The sequence below is a fragment of the Chanodichthys erythropterus genome, chromosome 12 (genome assembly GCF_024489055.1).
Source record: "Chanodichthys erythropterus isolate Z2021 chromosome 12, ASM2448905v1, whole genome shotgun sequence".
NCBI classification, from domain to species: Eukaryota; Metazoa; Chordata; class Actinopteri; order Cypriniformes; family Xenocyprididae; genus Chanodichthys; species Chanodichthys erythropterus.
Genome location: NC_090232.1, coordinates 56,831,031 through 56,851,241, shown reverse-complemented (window position 1 = coordinate 56,851,241; position 20,211 = coordinate 56,831,031). Strand labels below are relative to the sequence as shown.

The window sequence follows — 20,211 nt, the reverse complement described above, 5'->3', positions numbered from 1 at the left end:
TTGATGTGGATTGGAATTGGTAAAATGTGCTTGGAAATATGATCAGAAAATCAAATTGACTAATATTTCTGCACACAAGCTGTGTATTGAGACAGCGCCCTCGTAGGTGGTTCTGTGGTACTGCACCCCCTCCCCTCTTGTTTGGAATCGAGGCATTTGATTGGCTGACAGCCGGGAGTCCTCATAATCTCTGGTTTTGTCAAACTTGTGTATTAATTTAAATGTTAATACAGTTTTCTAATTATCAAAAATATATTTTTATATAATTTATCAATCATAAATTAAATATATAACGCAGAGTGATTGTGCAGTGATGAAGGTCATTTGAAAGTTGTTATCAGTCAGTTTAAGTAACGTTAGTGATACGTCACAATCATTTCCTGTTGGACCAAATGGAAACACTAGCTGAGAAGACATCTATGATTTGGACCTTTTTGAAGTAACTATTATACGAAAGGTAAGTTATACTAATGTTTATTCGTCAGTTTAACTGCATGTTCAGTTTGTTCATGTTTTGTAGTCTCCTCGCTGATTACAGTCAGAAAGCAGCTAGCGCGCGATTCTAACGGTCCGTTAGCACCATTAGCATCGCGTTAGCTGCTTTCTGACAGTTATTGTCATTCTGTTAACAGATTGTCAGGATCAGCGATGCTTGTCAGTAGTTAGTTTTAAACTTGTTTTCTGTCAGCAATGTATAATTGTAACTGTAACATAAAATTGTCTAGCAAGTAGCCGTCATAATATTGCGTTGTCATGACTACAATCTGTGAAAGGTACTTGGGTAAAGTTGGTTTTATATTCGCACATTCGGACTTCTGATGGATTCAGACTTTCCAATAAATGTGCAATAAAGTAATGTTTGCGAATTTTAAGCAGCGACATGATATTGACAACCAACGATTGTCAACTTACAACATTTTTCACAGTCGATCAAAATAGGCAAGTATTGTTTTAATGGCACATTTACTTGTGAATGTCCACTGAATGTCCAATGTAGTGTGATTAACAAGGCTATTGAATACGGATGTCCGAATGTGCGAATATAAAACCAACTTTACCGAAGTGTGAAAGGGAGGGGTTTCCCATTCCCACCCAGTAGGCTACAGTGTCCTGACATGCTGCCCTTATGAAGAAATACTGTAGTAAACTATATTATTTGTAGGATACTGTAGCATAATATATCATTTAATAAATTACAACATACTGTAGTATTAACTATAATGAACTGATAAACTGTAATATATTGTAGTATACCTTAGTTTTTACTACAGTAAACTGTGGTGTATTGAACCCTATAGTTGTAAAAACTTAGTACAGTATTGGGTAAAGTAATTTGCTTATATTACTATAGTAGATTTACTAAATCATCTATAGAATTACCACAACAAATTAATTCAAGTTACTGTAGTAACTTTACCATATGGTTAAAAAACACTAGAGTATTTACTAAAAATTACTATATTATTTTTTTCGTGTGGGTTCTGTTAAATATTACTACAGTTTAGCATGGTTTAAAGAGATTAAGAAACCTAAAGAGTTCAAGATGTGTTCTTGTTAACTTATTAATACACAAATTGTCAGTCTTAACATTTATACTGAAAACAAACATGCTGAATAATGGCAAATTTAAACTTATTGATGTTTTTTTTTATATGACAGCAGACATCAAATAATGTCTGAAAGCCCTAGCCACTGGAGGATACAGATATCACTTCAGAAGAGAGATGCATCAATGCTTTTAAAGGTTAGTTAAATGGTTTGATAGGTGTACGTTAAAGTGAAATTAATTTGTTTAATAAAGCTGTCTCAGGTTGATTGTTATTTACAGTGATGATTTTTCTTCTCTGTTGTGTAGGGAGAGGTGTTCAGCTGTACTGAGTTTGATAAGGGGGATTTTCTGCTGAGGAGGCTCAAGCAGTGAAGAATATATCATCATGACGCCCTCAAAGTAGTCACGTTTCAGTTTCATTACAATGGAAAACTCCTCTGGTATGTAAAAGTGTTTAATGTGTATGTAAGATTGTAATTATGAGCCTGTTTACACATGATGTGTTTTGGTTGATCTGATCACTGGGAGCTGGGAGACACATTGCCATTTGCACCTGGTGTTTTAATCCCTCTCTTTTGTTCATTTTCATCCACTTCTGTCCTGATTTTGTCATAGTTCAATTAATGCTGGACAGTTTGAGCAAAAATCTGTATCATTTTTTTGTCTTTTTTTAAAGATTCTCGTGGTTTCAAGGTATATATAATATATATATTATACACACACTCCCACGGCATTAACCTGTTGTCTGGACAGGGTTGTGTTCTTTTCTCAGCCGCGATGATATGTAATACTGAAAGTTGTTAATCAAGATTTGATGGATGAACTCGTGGCTCAGTTGGACTTGTCGTGTCAAATGTGAAGACTTTTCAGTTTTATTGGCGTCAACCAGGGGCGGTTTCTTCATTAGGGTGACGCACCACCAAAGTGAGAAAGGGACGGATTTTTCAATCACATTCAACCACAGAGTTACGCTAGCTGTCACTGCTAGGCTGTTTGTTCTGCCTCTGGATATAGTCCAATCAGCGTCGAGTCACGCTCTGTGGAGTACCGCCTCTTTTGGGGCGATTTCAGTCTGGCCGAGATTTGCCCCGACTGCTCCCATAGACCTCCATTCAAAGAACTTTTTTTTCGAACTGCAGGCACTGCAATGCAATCTCTATGGGTTTCGAGAGGGCTTGCACTAACGTGCTTTCATCATCATACGTAACCTGAACTTGTGCAGCGATTGGTGGAAACAAACATATCTCTATTAATTTTTTTTTTTTTAAGCTGAAGTGACATTTAATAATTTCCTCAGTGCATAATTTACATTTCAAAGACATATTCTCCATCTGTAAATGTTAGAAAGTTGAGAAAATATTTCCATTTTGCAGTCAGGTGAGGACGAGCCTTCAGCAAGCACAAACCTCTGTGAACGTGCGCCGCCGCGCGCATGCGCGCCAAAGAGACGGAGTTCAATCTGAGTAAAATACATTTTGCTAAAAATATTTGTTGAAAATTTATTTTTGTTTGCGAACATAATTATGCCATATGTAGAATTTCGAACCAACAACTAAGTGTATTTGTATGATAGCAGTAACTGTGTAGTGACTGTTGTAGGGTAATCAAAATAATAATAATAATGATTAGTCTGTTCTTTTGTTTTTATTTATTTTCATTTTTAGTTTAGTGTATTTAACTTCTGCTTTAAAAAGCATTTTGTTTTTAGATTGTAAAGTTACAATTTTAGAATATAGCCTAGGCCTAATGTGATTTGACCCTTTTTTTGCACATAATATAGCATATCTTGTTTTTATAGCCTTCAATATGAACATTGTCTCTAGGACAATATTGGGCAGGACGTGAAATAATTTTTTAAAAATTAAATACAGATTTTTTTTTTTTTTAGATCCCAGCCCTATGGCATGCTCTAAATACTGAATTTTCCATGTTTTAGATAAGCAGTAATGATACATTATGATGTCACTTGTTAAATGATTATTTAACAATTAGCCTATTCATTTCTGCATTTGTAATTTTTTTTTTTGCGCCCCTCCCAAAAAATGTTTGCACCAGCCGCCACTGGTGTCAACATCTTTGCTATTACTTTGGTCATTTCGACCACATGAACTGAACATCTACACTATGAAAACAATCCGAATGCATTTTCAACTACCTCTGGAAGTGATTGAAAGTGGACAAGCTCAAAACCTTTTAGATCTCGTTTACGCCTTTATTTAGCATTGTGCACTGACGATTGACTAAAACTAGCTCATTACCACTTGCATAGCGTAGTATGTCATGGCATTGTGTACTACGATGTGAGACTGACCGGTCGGTTACTAGTCTGAGCCGATTCCAGTCCTTGGCTGGTCGATCGGTGCATCTCTAATTTTTTCTGGCACTAGCAACCAGGGATGCATTGCAAACTATTTTCCTCTGTACAGTTTAAATGCATGACTAACTACAGCATGTACAGGAATTCGAATGTATAAAACTTATTTTAAAAAAAATACTGAATATAGATTAAATCTATGTAATAGAAAACAAGAACTAGTTTTAGGCTCAGCCTTGAGGAGTTTTTTTGTACATAGATGGCAAATACCATTTCTCAATAATTGTAATGTTTTGTAAACTTGCGTTCTGTTTATTTCTCTCTCTTACAGGCTACATCAAAAATAAATTCAATGTTGAAGCAAATATAATTATCCGTCTCCTTGTGCAGACAAATGCAAGTTGGCAAAAAGGCACCACAGTGACTTTGTCAGTGTGTGTAAACCAGACTGATTTCTGGAACATTGTATTTCACAGTTACTGCTTTATAGTTAATTGTTTTTTTGTTGTTGTTGTTTTTTGTCTGTAATGAAGCCTCTCATGAATATAATCTAGAAAGATTAAAAAGGTAATAAATTCAATATAATTCAAGTAATGAAAGAAGAGTAAATTAAATAAAATACTAATGAAAATAAAACATGCATTTGTTGATTTGTCTTTTATTTCAAATCACGTCTGACATTTATAATGTGACTGCAGGTTATGCAACATGTATTGAACAATGATACGTGTCTACATCAAGGTGAGTTTAAGTAAACTGTAAATCACAATCAAAAACTACCATTGGTTAGTTAAGGATACAGTGGAAAAGTGCAACTTTAGAATTCTGTAAAGATTCTTTAAGATTAAAAATAAATAAATACAAATTCACATATAGTCCTGAATCGGGACCCAATTGGATCCCATTAAAATCCTGTAGAAATTATCCTACAGGATATTTATTTATTGTCTTATAAGACAATTCTCACAGAATCCTATAAGAATCTTTTAGGACAAGACATAAATATCCTATAAGACAGTTCCTAACAGAATCCTATAGGAATGGTTCCAAAATATGATAGAAATTCTTATAGGAATCCTGTACAGATTTCTTATTGGAATCCTTTAGGATTTTTTGACAAGGGTTGGTATTTGCAGATGAAAAATAACACGGGTAACATTAAATATATATTTTCTATCAGGTAAAAATGATTATTAGTCACTTAAATCTCTCAGCGTCGATCGCGCGTATCCGCCATGTTTTGTAGTTTTTTAACACTTTTTACTCGTGTTTGTAGTTCTGAACTGAATCCTCGTCCAATGCGCAATGGGTTGTGGGCAATATTAGCCTTTATAGTGTGCACGGATCCACACTTCGAAAATCTACCGGAAATAGTAGACCATCCGGGGACTTTTGGCATACTCTTTTCAACATACTATGCTTTGGGACACACTTATTTTAATCTCACATACTATTTAGGATGGATAGTATGGACATTGGAACGCAGGGTTTTGCTACACACTCAAAAGTAAGTACTTTTTGTTCACAGAAAGAGTACATACTTTTAGGGCGTAGTATAAGTAGGCGAATTGGAACGCAGCACAATACTCAAGAACGCAAGAACGGAGGACGCATGAAAGTACCCGGATGTGTCCTTGATATCGAGGATGCATCGAATGCAAACTTGAGGGAATCGAACCGTTAAAAATCTCAGAAGACGCTGCGGTGGTTGACGTACGGAAGCCTGTAAGCTTTGAAGTTCTCGTGAGATTCCAGCTACAAGCTCGCAAATACGTGAAGGCTCGTGAAAGTAAACCGTTTGTTTTGCTTAATTTTAATAAAATGATAACCTGAAGAAAGCCTGCAGTGTTTTTATTGACATATAAAAAATAATCACATACAGTTAACATTGACAAAGCATAACAGCCAAAGGCTATGCTCATTTTCATAAATACACGTGGTGAAATAAAAAGATAATTATATGAAAACAATGTCTATAATTATATGAAACATTTTTTTTGAACAGGTTATGACATTTGTTTGTGATGTTATGTTGTATTTACTGTGCATTAGCCACTTATAATATGCTGGGACGGTCAGTTGAGCAACAAGATCGCATCACATCTCAATTCTCAAATGATGCGTTCTCTGTCCTCGCGTCCTTCCGAGATCGTTCTTTCAAGGTCGCCTGGCAAGACCGGACTCCACGAGAACGCAAGTCCGTTCTCTGCGTTCTTGGAATTGAGAAACAGCCTTAGTGTCCACGAACCAATAGATTAAATTTCGTGACTATGTCACGAACTGCTGTGAGACTGGGTTGAACTGGGACCACTGGGACGCACATTCTGTCTGTTCTACACTCCGGAGCAAAAGGTGGCGGTAATGCGCCTATTACGCTGGTTGCCAGCCACCGTTGAAGAAGAAGAAGAAGAAGAAGAAAGCGAAAGTGTTGTTCTGAATCGCAAACCGCTGTTTGTCAGCTGATGAAATAATGGAAGGAAACCGGGATGAAGCTGAAAAATGTTTAAATATCGCCGCTAAAGCCCTCGAAGATGGCAATAAAGACAAGGCTTTGAAATTCCTCTACAAAGCAGAAAAACTGTATCCAACCAAAAAAGCAAAAGGTAAATTATGAATATTTTATTTACAAACGGCACATGACCTAGTCTAGCAGATAGAAGCTAGCTGAAGATCTGTTTATCTTTTTAAAATGTTATTTACAAAATCAAGAAATATACTTAAACGCTATTAATACACAGCATATTGAGAACATAAACATAACAACAGACTATAAGTTAACATACTATACAATTCCATAAATACATCATTAATGCACATAGGTTAGCAGAGGAACACAAACATGCATCGAAGTGTCGTTAAATAACAGACACACACACACAGCGAGAGAGAGAGAGAGAGAGGGGGGGGGGGGGGGAATAGAGGTCATTTGCTTATTGTGTTTAATAATGAAAAAATGACAAATAGGGGAGAGTGGGGTAAAGTGAGACACTTTTTACATTTGCTCCCCTCTAAGCGAGCTAAAATGATATATCAGTAAAATTTACACATTTCCCATTAATTCAGGATGTTTCCTAGCCATAGAAATTATCAGAATGTATTCAGGACGAAGGTCAGTGAAAATATGATTGTTTTTAAAAAAGTCATCTTGTGTCTCACTTTACCCCAGCTTAGGGGTAAACTGAGACAGACCAGAGAAATCAAGGGGGTAAACTGATCCACTTACTTTTTCCACTCTGAAACTACCATAACAACACATGCTGTAACAGTTCGAATCCTGACAGCTAGCTTGACAACCACACATTCCAGAACTAATGTCGGACTATTAACAGAATCATGGGGATTAGTCAATTAAGCACATTTTTTTCCTAAACACTTGAAAGTAACTCTGAACAAAATCAAATACAACATAATATAATTCAAAACATTTTAATTAACATTCAAATGACAGATATAACCAGTTAGATTAGAACACAGTCTGGGGGTCAGAACACAGGACCCTTAGGGTGCGTTCACACTTGTCATATTTGGTTCAATTAAAACGAACCCTGGTGGGATTGCTCAGTTAGTGCGGTTTATTTGAATATATGTGAACGCTGCCCTAAAAAGAGACCCTAAAAAGGACAGAATCCTCACGCATTGTCATAGTTGTGAGTTTACCCATCACAGGCATCAGACGCACATCTGGTTTGTGTGACGGATGGATTCTTGCCGGTGTTTTGACAACTTTACACATGTTATAAGCTCTTCACAAGTTCCCAGCTGGCCAAAATGCCATCACACGCAGGTTACCGCTGCTATGCACACACAACGAGCGCATTTACCTCAGCACACAGCATTGTTTGGGATTTTTGTTTAGTTCCGTCTCAAAATAGGCAGTACGTCATAAAATCTGACCAATCACATTGTGAATGTATCCCTATGCCTCAAGGTTCGGTGTCTTTTGGTTCGGTGATAAAATTGCCAATCTGAACGCTAATCGGACCAGGACTAAATCTTCTTTGGTCCGGACCAAATGAACCAAAAGAACTGAACTACAAGTGTGAACACACCCTTAGAGCCAGCCAGTGTCTGGAGGTCAGAGCAAAGCACAATCAGAACCAGCTAGAACAGCCTGGGACTCAGAACACAGGACTAGATCCACCTGTATTAGAACATCAACCTACTGTCATACTCTACAACTAGGCCTACTCTACATTCCAGCCCTGAAGGTTACAGGGAAAGATGTACTCTCCATCTCTCCAGGCCTTTTAGGTTGAGGCAGCTTCTTTACCACAACATGTGCCACATCATTCTCCTCAAGGGTTTTTTTTTTTTTTTGCCCCAGGTTGTCTTTCCTGGTGTTTTGCCTTGGCATGATTGCTTTTCTACAATGTTTATGACATTACAAATAAAACAAATGTAATGTAATATTTTTAAGACTAAATTTAACTTGTGCCTCATGTCTCACTTTACCCCAAAGCATTTGTCTCACTTTACCCCACCACTTTCTTAGCAATTCAGGCTAATCTTCAGCTAGCATCATCACATGGTTTTATATGTTGATAGTTCATCAACATGTATGATATAAGTTTTTCTACCTGAATCATTTTGCTTTGGCACAACAGTTGATTAAGTTGACCGCAAGAAAATTTACTTTTACATGCAAAAAAAATATTTTTGTGAAAAAAACATGCTTAGCACAGCATCATGAGGTCCTCTCCTTCATGGCCAAGGGGAAATGTGAGGGGCTTGAAAAAATAATTGTCACATAACCAAAAATGTGTTCCATTGCCGAGATACAGGGGGTGTCTCACATTACCCGATGTCTCACATTACCCCACTCTCCCCTAATAATAATCAGCACATGTAGGGCTGCCAACTTCAAAGGAAGATAAGGGACAATCTTGTTTCTTTACAGGAAAATAAGGGATACTCAAAATATTTGCACTGTACCACATAGTGTGTCACTTAAGTATCTGCAGTTGATTACTTGTTTGTTGTTGCCTGAATTAAATGCTAAAATTATTTTTGGACATAAACAGTTGTTTTGCTTAAACAATTTATACACAACTTAACTATAAAAATAAATATAGCTGCAAGCAGCAATTACGGGGCCAAGCAAAAAGCGGCTGGGAGCATTAGACCAACTGTAACAATTAGCAACTAAAGACCTATTAAGATCATTTTAGGCAATAGAGCTGAAAAATGATATACAGTCAATTATAAAGATTTACTGGTTTATCACTTTTGACCAATAAGTGGTGCTGTGACCAAATCAATGTGGTATGGTCAGAGTGAGGTAACAATGACACTCACTAAGGATATGACTCACATTAAAATAAGTCAACTAGATCAAAAGTTATAAGCATATGAAAAAAAACACTAGGTGGCGCTGGTCTGAAACTTCTCAGGCTCCTTCAGGGCTTTGTGCTGATGACCCATACTGAGTTTGGTAATGATACGCTAATGTTTTCATAAAATACAGCATTTTTGCGCAAAATTCAAAATGGCCGACAGCCAAAATGGCTGATATGGGAAAATTGGATATCATTCGACTCGGCATGATGCCCTGAATCTAAAGCCGAGTTCAAACTGCGCGATTTTAGCCCTGATTTTGGCTCACCGACAGGTTTTGAGAAATCGCACACAAATGCCCAAAATCACAGGCAAATCGCTGCTCGTTCACGCGAGTGACAATCACGCAGTGTGAATGAGCAAAGACGCGATCTGAGAGAATCGCTGATGAGTCACCGACACCCGTGAGATATTTGGCATGCTAAATATCCGGACCTGTCGGCGATTCAAAATCCTGCTGTGTGAAAAGTGTTCTGACTGAAAACTACATTGGCGATGACCGACAGCCAATGAGAGAGCAAGATACAGAGCAGCGGGGAGTTCGGGGAGGAGTTATAGACCACAATATCAGCAAGCTTCATACACATAAACATTACAATTCTATCAAACAGAACCAAAGCACAAATATTTGCTTGACCATCCGCAACAGCAGCACATTGAAAAGTTATTTATTCACCTCCAACTCTCGTTGCAGAACACACAATCCCCAACCATTTCCTCCTCCATATTCTTCTTTTCTTTTTCTTGTTTTCGCTGCAAATCAGCGCACAGGCAATTCGTATTGCAAGCTTCTTGCGGGCTAACGTTTTTAATAATAATAATAATAATAATAATAATAACTCCGGTCTTTTACGTGTGATATCGCGTTGTTTCCTTGTCACATCTCATGTGTGTTTGGTTGTGAAACGTAGTTTGCATGCCAGACACAGTTGTCGGCGATTTTTCCTATTGTAAAGTCATGCAGTGTGAAACCTTCTATCGCCGATCCATCGTGCAGTATGAACACAGCAGCGACTGAATGCTGGCCAAGATAGTCATGCAGTGTGAAAAGAACAGTGACCCGACTACTTTGAAAATCGTGCAGTCTGAACTCGGCTTAACAAGACCAAATTTATGATTTTTGGACAAACCTATCTGAAGCTACAAGCAAAAATATAATTTTTTTGTATAATCAAACCAGTAGGTGGCACTGCGCCGAAACTCAGCATGTAGGCTCTGGTCTTGCTTGGGATGATATGTATGAAGTTTGGTCTGAATATGATAAAGCATTTCAGAGATACAGCCATGAGTCCAATATGGGTGCTCTACGTTAAATTGATTTGCGTGTTATTTGAGAATGGTTTGATTTACCGAAAAGCTTTGGATAACTTTTTGCCAGAATGGACGGAAGATGATCTGATTTGATTTTCATGACAATCAAATGAAGCGTCTAGGAAAAGTACGAAAAAGTAGGTTTTTCGCAAAATTCAACATGGCGTACAAAGCATAAGTCTAAAACCTAGCATGTTTGGTGTCTTTGGACTCAGCAGGGATTCAGGAGTCTAAGGTCATGACTCTTTTGAAAATAGGTTGACCACACCAATAGTGATAAGCATTTGAATATTTGATTTTACCACTAGGTGGTGCTGGTTCGAAACTTCTCAGGCACCTTCAGGGCGTTGTGCTGATGACCCATACTGAGTTTTATGATGATACGCTAATGCGTTCATAAAATATAGCATTTTAGCACAAAATTCAAAATGGCAGACGGTCAAAATGGCTGATATGGTAATAATGGTTATCATCCGACTCGGCATGATGCCCCGAATCTGACGTGACCACACTTATGATATTTGGACAAACCATATAGAAGTTATTAGCCAAAATAGCCATTTTTTCATATCTCCGGACCAGTAGGTGGCACTGTGCTGAAACATTGCATGTTGCCTTAAGTCATGCATGTGATAAAATGTACGAAGTTTGGTCAGAATACGATAAATCGTTTTGGAGATATAGCCGCAAGTCTGATTTTGCAAGCTTTTGGTCAAATTCATTTGTGCCCTTTTTGAGAACGGATGGATCTATCAAAAAGCTTTTGAGAACTTTTTGGAGTCATGGTCTGAAGATGATCTGGTTCGATTTTTATGATAATCGGAGTAACTGCCTAGGAGGAGTTCAGAAAAATCTAAATGGCGGGAAACTTTTCATGACGAAAAATGACGTCCTAGGGTGCATTCATTTGTTTCAAGGACTTACGGTTCGAAAGTTATTAGTATAAACAGAAGTGCAAATTTGGACAGCTGGTGGCACTAGATGGATTGAGTTAGAGACTCCAAATTGGCTGATATGGGAAAATTGGATATCATTTGACTAAACATGATGCCCTGAATGTAACGAGACCAAATTTATGATTTTTGGTCAAACCCATCAGAAGTTATAAGCAAAAACAGCCATTTTTCATATCTCCACTCCAGTAGGTGGCGCTGCGCCGAAACAATGCATGATGCCTCAGGTCATGCTTGTGATGATAGGTACCAAGTTTGGTCTGAATACGATAAAGGAGTGCAGAGATACAACTTCAAGACTGGGTTTTGCATCATGCATCAAATTCGTTGCTCCTGTATACAAAAACGGTTTGATGTATCGACTTGAAATCCATAACTCTTTGTCAGCATGGTCTGAAGATGATACGGTTTGATTTTGGTGAAAATCGGAGCAACGGTCTAGGAGGAGTTCGAAAAAGTAGGTTTTTAAAGAAAAACAATATGGCATTCAGCCGACTATGGCAAATTTGATATCTATGTTCTCAGCATGACCCAATGAATCTACTGAGACCAGTTTCATTACAATCGGTTAATATAGTCAAAAGTTATTAGCATTTTTGTAAATTTTGTTATAACTTTTGAGCACAAGATAGTGCTGGTATGTAACTTGTCAGGCACCTTCAGGGCATTTTGCTGATGACCCATACAGAGTTTCGTAAAGATACGTTAATGCGTTCGTAAAATACAGCATTTTAGCACAAAATTCAAAATGGACGAAGGCCAAAATGGTAACACTGCATGATGCCTCAGGTCATGCTTGTGATGACATGTACCAAGTTTGGTCTGAATACAATAAAGCAGTGCAGAGATATAGCTTCAAGTGTGTATTTTGCATCATGCCTCAAATTCATTGCTCTGGTATACAAAAACGGTTTTACATATTGACTTGAAATCCGTAACTTTTTGTCCGCATGGTCTGATGATGATACGGTTTGATTTTGGTGAAAATCGGAGCAACGGTCTAGGAGGAGTTCGAAAAAGTTGTTTTTTAAAGAAAAACAATACGGCGGACAGGAAGTTCGGCCAACTATGGCACATTTGATATCTATGTTCTCAGCATGACCCAATGAATCTACTGAGACCAGTTTCATTACAATCGGTTAATATAGTCAAAAGTAATTAGCATTTTCGTAAATGTTGTTATAACTTTTGGCGCTGTGACAAAACTTTTTGAGTATTTTAAGGGGATGGTGCCAAAGACCCATACCAAGTTTCGTAACAATATGCTAATGTATTCAGCATAATACAGCATTTTAGCACAAAATTCAAAATGGCCGACGGTCAAAATGTCCGATATGGGAAAATTGGATATCATTGGACTTGGCATGATGCCCCGAATCTAACAAGACAAAATTTAACAAAACCATCAGAAGTTATAAGCAAAAATAGCCGTTTTTCATATTTCCGCACCAGTAGGTGGCGCTGTGACAAAACGCTGCATGATGCCTCAGTTCATGCTTGTGATGACATGTACCAAGCTTGGTCTGAAAACGATAAAGTGTTGCGGAGATACAGCCTTATGTCTATTTTCGCAAGCACTATGTACAATTCGTTTGCGTGAATTCCATAACTTTTTGTCAGCATGGTCTGAAGATGATCTGGTTCAATTTTTATGAAAATGGGAGTAACGGCCTTGGAGGAGTTCGAAAAAGTAGGCTTTTCAGAAAATTCAAAATGGCGGAAACATTTTCATGACGGAAAATGACATCATAGGGTGCAATCGATTCGTCTTGACCTCAGGAATTTTGATTCTAGCCCTTACAGTTCAAAAGTTATTAAAATAAACATGAGTGCCACTTCGGACAGTTGGTGGCGCTAGAGGGATTGAGTTAGAGACTCCAAATTTGCTATGGACAAAGGTCAGACGGTCCTCTAACTGTGTGCCAAATTTCACAACTTTCCCGCAAGCGGTTCTATGGGCTGCCATAGACTTCAAGAGCGGAAGAAGAAGAATAAATATAGCTGCAAGCAGCGATGACGGGCCAAAGCCCGGTGGCACCGCCACCCCTGTGGCTTCAGGGCAACTGTGCATGGCGGGCAATGGGCATTTAAAACAGTTAAGCATAAAAGGACTGTCAAATTCACTCCGCATTTACTGCACTACAAGGTAGCGCTATAGAGCCCCTCCTCCCTGCCCGTTTCTAAGGCTTTGCCCATGTCTACTGGCTAACAATCCTGATGTGTGTGTGGAGTTTCAAACAATTTGAAGCATGCTAAGAGTCTCAAAAGCATTCAAAACCAATATAAAAGTTTGATGCGTTGCCAAGGCAACTGTGCTTGTGATATCACAATTATTTTCAGAGGTCTACATCTGACATGTTTTCACATTATTTAAATGAAGTTTGAAGCAAATAGGGTAAACATAAGATGGTGATCTCAAAGCATGCTGAAAGCAACATTTCCTGCTGCCAGTTGGTGGCGCTATAATTTTGACTCACAATAGTCACATCTATGTGATCAGCTTTGTAGAACAAAGACATAGCCGAAGATTCATCAAAATCAATTAATGTATGCAGAAGTTATAACACTTTGTTTCCCTTTTCTTGCTATTAATTCGTTGCCTCGCCACGGCCAAACCATTTGAGATATCCAAAATCCGTTTGCAATTAAACAACTTCAATGTGTTAGCACCAAGTAAAAAGTTTGGTGTAAATTGTATAAACCCTGTTGGAGTAGTAGTATTAAATTCAAAGCCTGTTTTTTCAAAAAAATTACATTCAAACCAAAATAGCTGACTTCCTGTTGGTTGGAGCCAATGAATGTAAATTAGAAAATTGTCCGGCTTGATGAGAACAATGTGTGTACCGAGTTTGGTGACTGTAGGAAAAACTACCCCCCGCCCCATACTTTTGTCAAAAGGTGGTGTTACTGAGCCCCTCCACCACGCCCATTTCTATGGCTTTGCATTTAGGCATTAATTTGCAGGGTTAATTGCTTACTTAGCTTACATAACAGTATATATCATGGGTAATAATCACACAACAATCATATTTTTTATGAATAAGCATTTATTAATAAAAATATTGAAAAAAAATTCTTCTATCACTTTCAATGTGGTTTAAATTAAGTCTGTGTTTTACTGTGATAGTCCCTAAGACTGTCCCTAAGTTATTTTCATCTGAGAAGCACAGGCGAACATTGCACTTGCTACAGTGTATTTGTGTATCCATTATTGCAGCATCTGCAGTGTCCTCTCTTCGTCTTTACTGGGAAATGTGAAATCATGTCTTTGCGTACATCCAGTGGGGGGGTATTCCGATGACATCTTGGCATTCTGAAATTTAATAAATTAATAATACAAATGTGTCTTATATTGTAGTAGATAAACTGAAAGAATAGGGTGGTAGACCATGTGTCGAGGGTAGAGATCTAAGTATATTATCCATCAAAGTATTATAATTTCAATGCAAATGCTAATCAAAATTCCACTACTACATTCAAACAATACTGTCTGGCTGGCCTGTTATGCTCTCTACTTATCATACTAAAAGAACACATGCATCCCCCCAGAGCACTTACAGGTTCATGTTCAAGACCATTCACACCTGTCCCTGAACAATGCAAAAGGCTTCCCCCCAAAATCATTCAGAGCTCCTAATGCTATAAACTGATACTTGGCCATCACTAAAAAAAAAAAATCTCAGGATCATTTAGAAGTTTTAAAAAAAAACAAATAAACTACATAGATACAGGGAGTTTCACTGCTCTGGATGATGGAGTTTTAAATACCACATACAGTTTATTCCTGTGTTTAATTATGGTCTAAACTAAACTAAGTACAAATTTAACAGAAAAGCGCATTTAGAACTTAGTTACAATGAATCTAACAGTTTAAATTTCAGTTTGTGACCATGTGAGAAGTGCAGTGTCCTTATGTAATGTGTAGGAGCAAAGGCTATTTTGACTACCACTCTGGCCCAATGCTGTAGAATTACAACATGGACTTAACAAGCTCTAAATCAAATTTGATTAATGTTTTCCAAAATAACTAAATATATCTGTGTTCTAGACATTGTAATAAACACCAAAAAAAATATGTAAGGAAATTTACTTACTTGAATCTTGACAAATCCAGTCATGTAAAAAAAGGAGATGAGCTTGACGTGAAGTCTGCAGATAGAGTAACTTCATGGCCAGATGACTGGACCTATAAACACTTATTCTATCCAATAGCGTTGTGAGGACAAACAATTGAACCCATTAACTATGTAAATGTGGTCTTGAGAGAAAAAAAAACAAACATTTGCAAGCCTTTTTTTAAAAATTGTTGAAAGTGATGTTGTAATTTTGCAACAGTGGGCTTGACAGGGTTAACTTAGAGTACGAAAGTTGTTTGGCCCGATGAGGTCTATATGTGTACCGAGTTTTATACTTGTATGTGCAAGCGTGTTTGATATATAGACCATGTTTTCGGACTCCATTCAAGGGGGCGCTGTCGAGCCCCCCTGCCACACCCGGGTACCAGCTTCTGCCCGGCCCTGATGGCCACGGATTCCAATGTGTGTGCAAATTTTCAAGAGTTTTCGAGCATGGTAAGGGCCCCAAAAATGCCCGAATAGTCAAAAAAAAAAAAATAATGGTTATGTTTGCCATAACCCGACTGACCCTGTCAATTTAGGACCGAACCAATTAATTATTTTTTCCCCTTTTAGTCTGACCGACTTGCCGATTGTAATTGCGTTAAGACCCACTGATTTTTTTTTTTACTCTTCAAACAGCTAATACAAATGCAATAAAATGTGAGACATGCAATTGACACTTTTCACACGCTCTCACGCCACACATCCATTTTCTCAAAATCGTGAAGTAAAGAGGACAGAGAGACCGACAGACTAGACAGAGCAGGTTACTTATGATAGAAAAAAAATCTCAGCTCTCAGATTCTGTCAATTTTATTACGAAATTCAAACAATAAATACCGTTTTGGCGCTTGTAAATGCGACATGCTAGAAATACAGATTAAAAAATATTACAATATCAAACAACGTATAATGTTATGTTCTTGTAAACTTAAAAATGGATTTATGTATTCACACTTACCTTCGTCTGAGGTAAATCTCTCAGAAATGACTGAAGGCTGTCAGCTAGCAGCCCCTCACACAGAACCTGTTTTGGCTGATCTGTGTACTGTATTACATCTTTATTATATTTTTACTTATAAAGTTGTTATTATAATAAAAAATGCATTATATTTAAATTGTTATTTTTAAATAATACTGCCAGCTGATAGGGCTCTCTGTATGTTTACAGCATTAAGTTTGGTGAGTTGTTTTTTTCTTGAGAAAAATTAATGCCTACCTTGTGAAGCCTACCTAATATTTATCCAAATGAGTCAATATTAAATCAAATCACAATAATAATTAAATAATAATAACCGAATAATTGAATTAAAATAATAAAAAAGTGTAGCTTACCAGAAATTGTAGCCTACCATGTAAACATTGTAACATGTCACTAAACCTAATAAAATTCAGCTTAGTTACTAAAATGTTTTGACAATCACAATACACTTATTGTGATGCAGTAATAATTTTTTTTTTTTTTTACATTTTTTACGACCTACCGACCATTTTTTTGGGGGGGGGGATTATTTTATTAATCATCTGGCATGCGATGAGCCATCTCGGTTTATGTGTTTCATCCACTTTTGACGCACATCTTGGTCCTCCGCTCGACCAGGAACTCTGTGCAATCCGTATGGCCGTAAACATGGGCAGTCAATGTGCAACAAAGGTTCATAGATTACACAAACGGTTTTATTCCAGGCCTGTAGTTTTGTGCTGTTGTTAAAAACAACCAACCACACAACACGCTCTTCCTGGCATCACTGGACAGCATACGTATTAAAAAAACGCTGCTTTACTTCCGTGTTTTGCCGGATTTGTCTATACGCGCAATACATTTGAAGCATAGATGGCATGACCGCATACAGGTCGCGGGGCAGGCGCGTTTATCCGTGGCAGGTCGCGGGGCAGACGGGTATAGCCGTGGCAGGTCGACTGACAGGCGCGTTTATCCATGGCAGGTCGCAGGGCAGCCAGGTATAGCCGTGGCAGGTCGACTGACAGGCGCATTTATCCATGGCATCTCGCGGGGCAGGCGGGTATAGCCGTGGCAAGTCGCGGGGCAGGCAAGTTAGCTGTGGCAGGTAGACAGACAGGCACGTTTATCCGTGGCAAATTTTGATTTAGTTTTAGTCATAGCCTTTTGACTAAAATGCCATTTAGTTTTAGTCATATTTTAGTCATCGGAAATTGTTTTAGTTTTAGTCTAGTTTTAGTTGACTAAATATGATAAGATTTTATTTGACTAAATCTACAGTAGAATTAGTCGACTAAAATCTAATTTAGTTAAATTGTAAGCATTAAAATAATTTCCATTTCCAATAAAAATGCTTCCACAGATCCAATACACTGATATAGGTACATCTGATATTCCCCAAACTGTTTGTTTACCCAACTGTACTTTGCTCACCAAAGCGGTTTTTGACCGTCAAGTGCAAAAACACGTGAAAGAGCAAAATTCAGTATTTTTCAGGGATTGACACACTTATCATTGAGGTAGGCTACTATTATAGATTTCATTTAAAAAATTTTATTAGATTTGATTTTTAGTTTTTCCTGCTTTCATTGTAATTTTAGTTAAAAGTTTTAGTAATTTGTGACCTGATCCAGCAAAATGAGTCACAGTGACCCAAATTTCAAAATTGAGATTTTGGTATCAATGGAAAGATGAGACAATAAGCTTTAAAATGATATCATAGTCAAAGTCATACCTTGAATGGTTTTAAAGATATACCCATTTTAATTATGGTCGTCTGCCCTCTTTTTCCAATTGAAAACCTGAGAAAATCGCTTTTAAAGTTTTTTGCCCGTTTTTTTGTTGATATCTTTCAAAATCCATTGCATTTAAAGGGATAAACTATTTATTTTACAGCTTAATTTGACCAAAGACATTTATATATATATAAATGCTATTAAACCATGCTGAAGCTCAAATTATTTTAAAGTATTTATTTGAATTAACCCTTTAAGACCTGAAGGCTTTTTTAGAGTTCTCTTTTTTTTTTTTTTTTTTTTCTGAGCGACACACACAAAAGTAAAGACTCATAACTCCAAAACTTTAGCAAGGAGAGTCTAAAGGTAGGTATCATTTGATAGAAAACATTTTAAAATTTAAGAAAATATAAATTACATTACATTTGGACATTATCTTGCTGAGAAACGGCTAATAAAAGACTATAAATATATATCATTTTTAAAAAATTATTTTTCTTTTTTTATTTGGCATGGAATAACTAAGCAAAGGAAAAGTTCCAAAGTTCCTTTAAGCAAAGGAACACAATAAGATCGCTAAAAAAAATCTTTTTTGGTGATGCTCTCCTATATGGGAGCTGCATCTGGTTCAAATTTCGTGGTGATATTATAAAGAATAGTTTGAAAAACTGTTGTTCATTTTTTCCACAGCCAGGTGGCGCCAACGGGCGGTAAACTCCAGTTTAGAGGCACTTCTCAGCACTCGTTAGGAGTTTTTCAAAATGGTTAGATGCATTAAAAAGATGAGATTCTAAGCTTTAAAATTATATCTATTATGTGTTATTCCACGTTGGAAAACGAACATGGATGGGTCCGGGAACATTGGATACACACTGCATCCTGGAGAGATGAGAGACATGTTTTTAGCCAAGTATGTTAAATCATTTCGTGAGTAATATCTTGTGATCATCGCAATATATTATATTGATTTTGGATTCATTTTAATCTTGAGAATCTGCTTTAAATATTGATGTGCGATTTTTATGATCTGTGCATTTTTCATGAAGTTATGAGCACGTGAAATATACATACTTGTATTCAGTTAGCTGCTGTGCTATTTTTGTTGTAAACGCATATTACTCAGACTCATTAGAGGGTGAAAACAACGCAACAGAAGCATGTTGGAGGCTTGATATGAAAGCTTAAAGTCTCTGGTTTTGTATGCAAAAAGAATTTTTGTGCTACCTATATCGATTCAATTTAAAAGACAGACACGCAAATGGGAGTTTTATTTTATAAGGCGCGCTAGTCTGACAGGAGGATGGCTGGACCGATCGCGTGCCTGTCAGTCGAAACGGGGCTTCCCATTGTTAAAAATCAGCGTTTAGGTCAGTGTGTTTAAATTTCTAAGCTTTTTGATTGGTTATATACAACGTGTAACACCATATTTGTAGAGCAGAGATAATGACGTTTTCAGGGGATACCGGGAAATGCTCATAAGTGACGAGAGTAGTTGAGAAGTTCATTTCCAGCGAATTTAGTAAAACCATGTCAAATTTAATAGCCATTTAAATACCTTTACTCAATTATCTGGACTACGAAACTTTGGGAGATTATTTTTGAAAGTCTGTTCTTTGAAATTACCTTAAAAAAAAAAAAAAAACGATTTTTTTCATTGTTTTTCCACATTATCGGCCCATATCTTAAAATAGAACGTTGCGACTTCCGACTCATTTCGCCAGATCGGATCACATTTTTTGTTTATGTCTTTTAGTTTTTGCTTTTAAATGTCTATAACATTTTATTTTTTGTTTTATTTTAATACCTCAGGTTAAGCTAAAGCTTAGAAACTATTAAATAAAACAAGTTTACATTTTTATATATTTATCTTTTATTTCAGTTAATGTTTATTTCAAGTAATGAAGATTAACTATTTATCAACTATTTAATAACCCT

The 20,211-nt window shown here is 37.0% G+C and overlaps 1 protein-coding gene and 1 long non-coding RNA gene across 2 annotated transcripts in view; both read left to right on the top strand.

The window, feature by feature from the left end:
* Window positions 1-4,489, top strand: LOC137032815 (uncharacterized). Its single transcript, XR_010896752.1, has 4 exons — window positions 1-457; window positions 1,660-1,744; window positions 1,856-1,989; window positions 4,195-4,489. It is a non-coding gene; the product is annotated as an uncharacterized lncRNA (long non-coding RNA).
* A 1,819-nt stretch (window positions 4,490-6,308) lies between these two features.
* Window positions 6,309-20,211, top strand: part of dnajb14 (DnaJ heat shock protein family (Hsp40) member B14) — a 272,202-nt gene continuing 258,299 nt past the window's right edge. Inside the window, exon 1 of the mRNA XM_067403583.1 lies at window positions 6,309-6,466. Coding sequence (XP_067259684.1) covers window positions 6,334-6,466 — 133 coding nt within the window. The 5' untranslated portion in view covers window positions 6,309-6,333. The remainder of the gene's footprint in view (window positions 6,467-20,211) is intronic.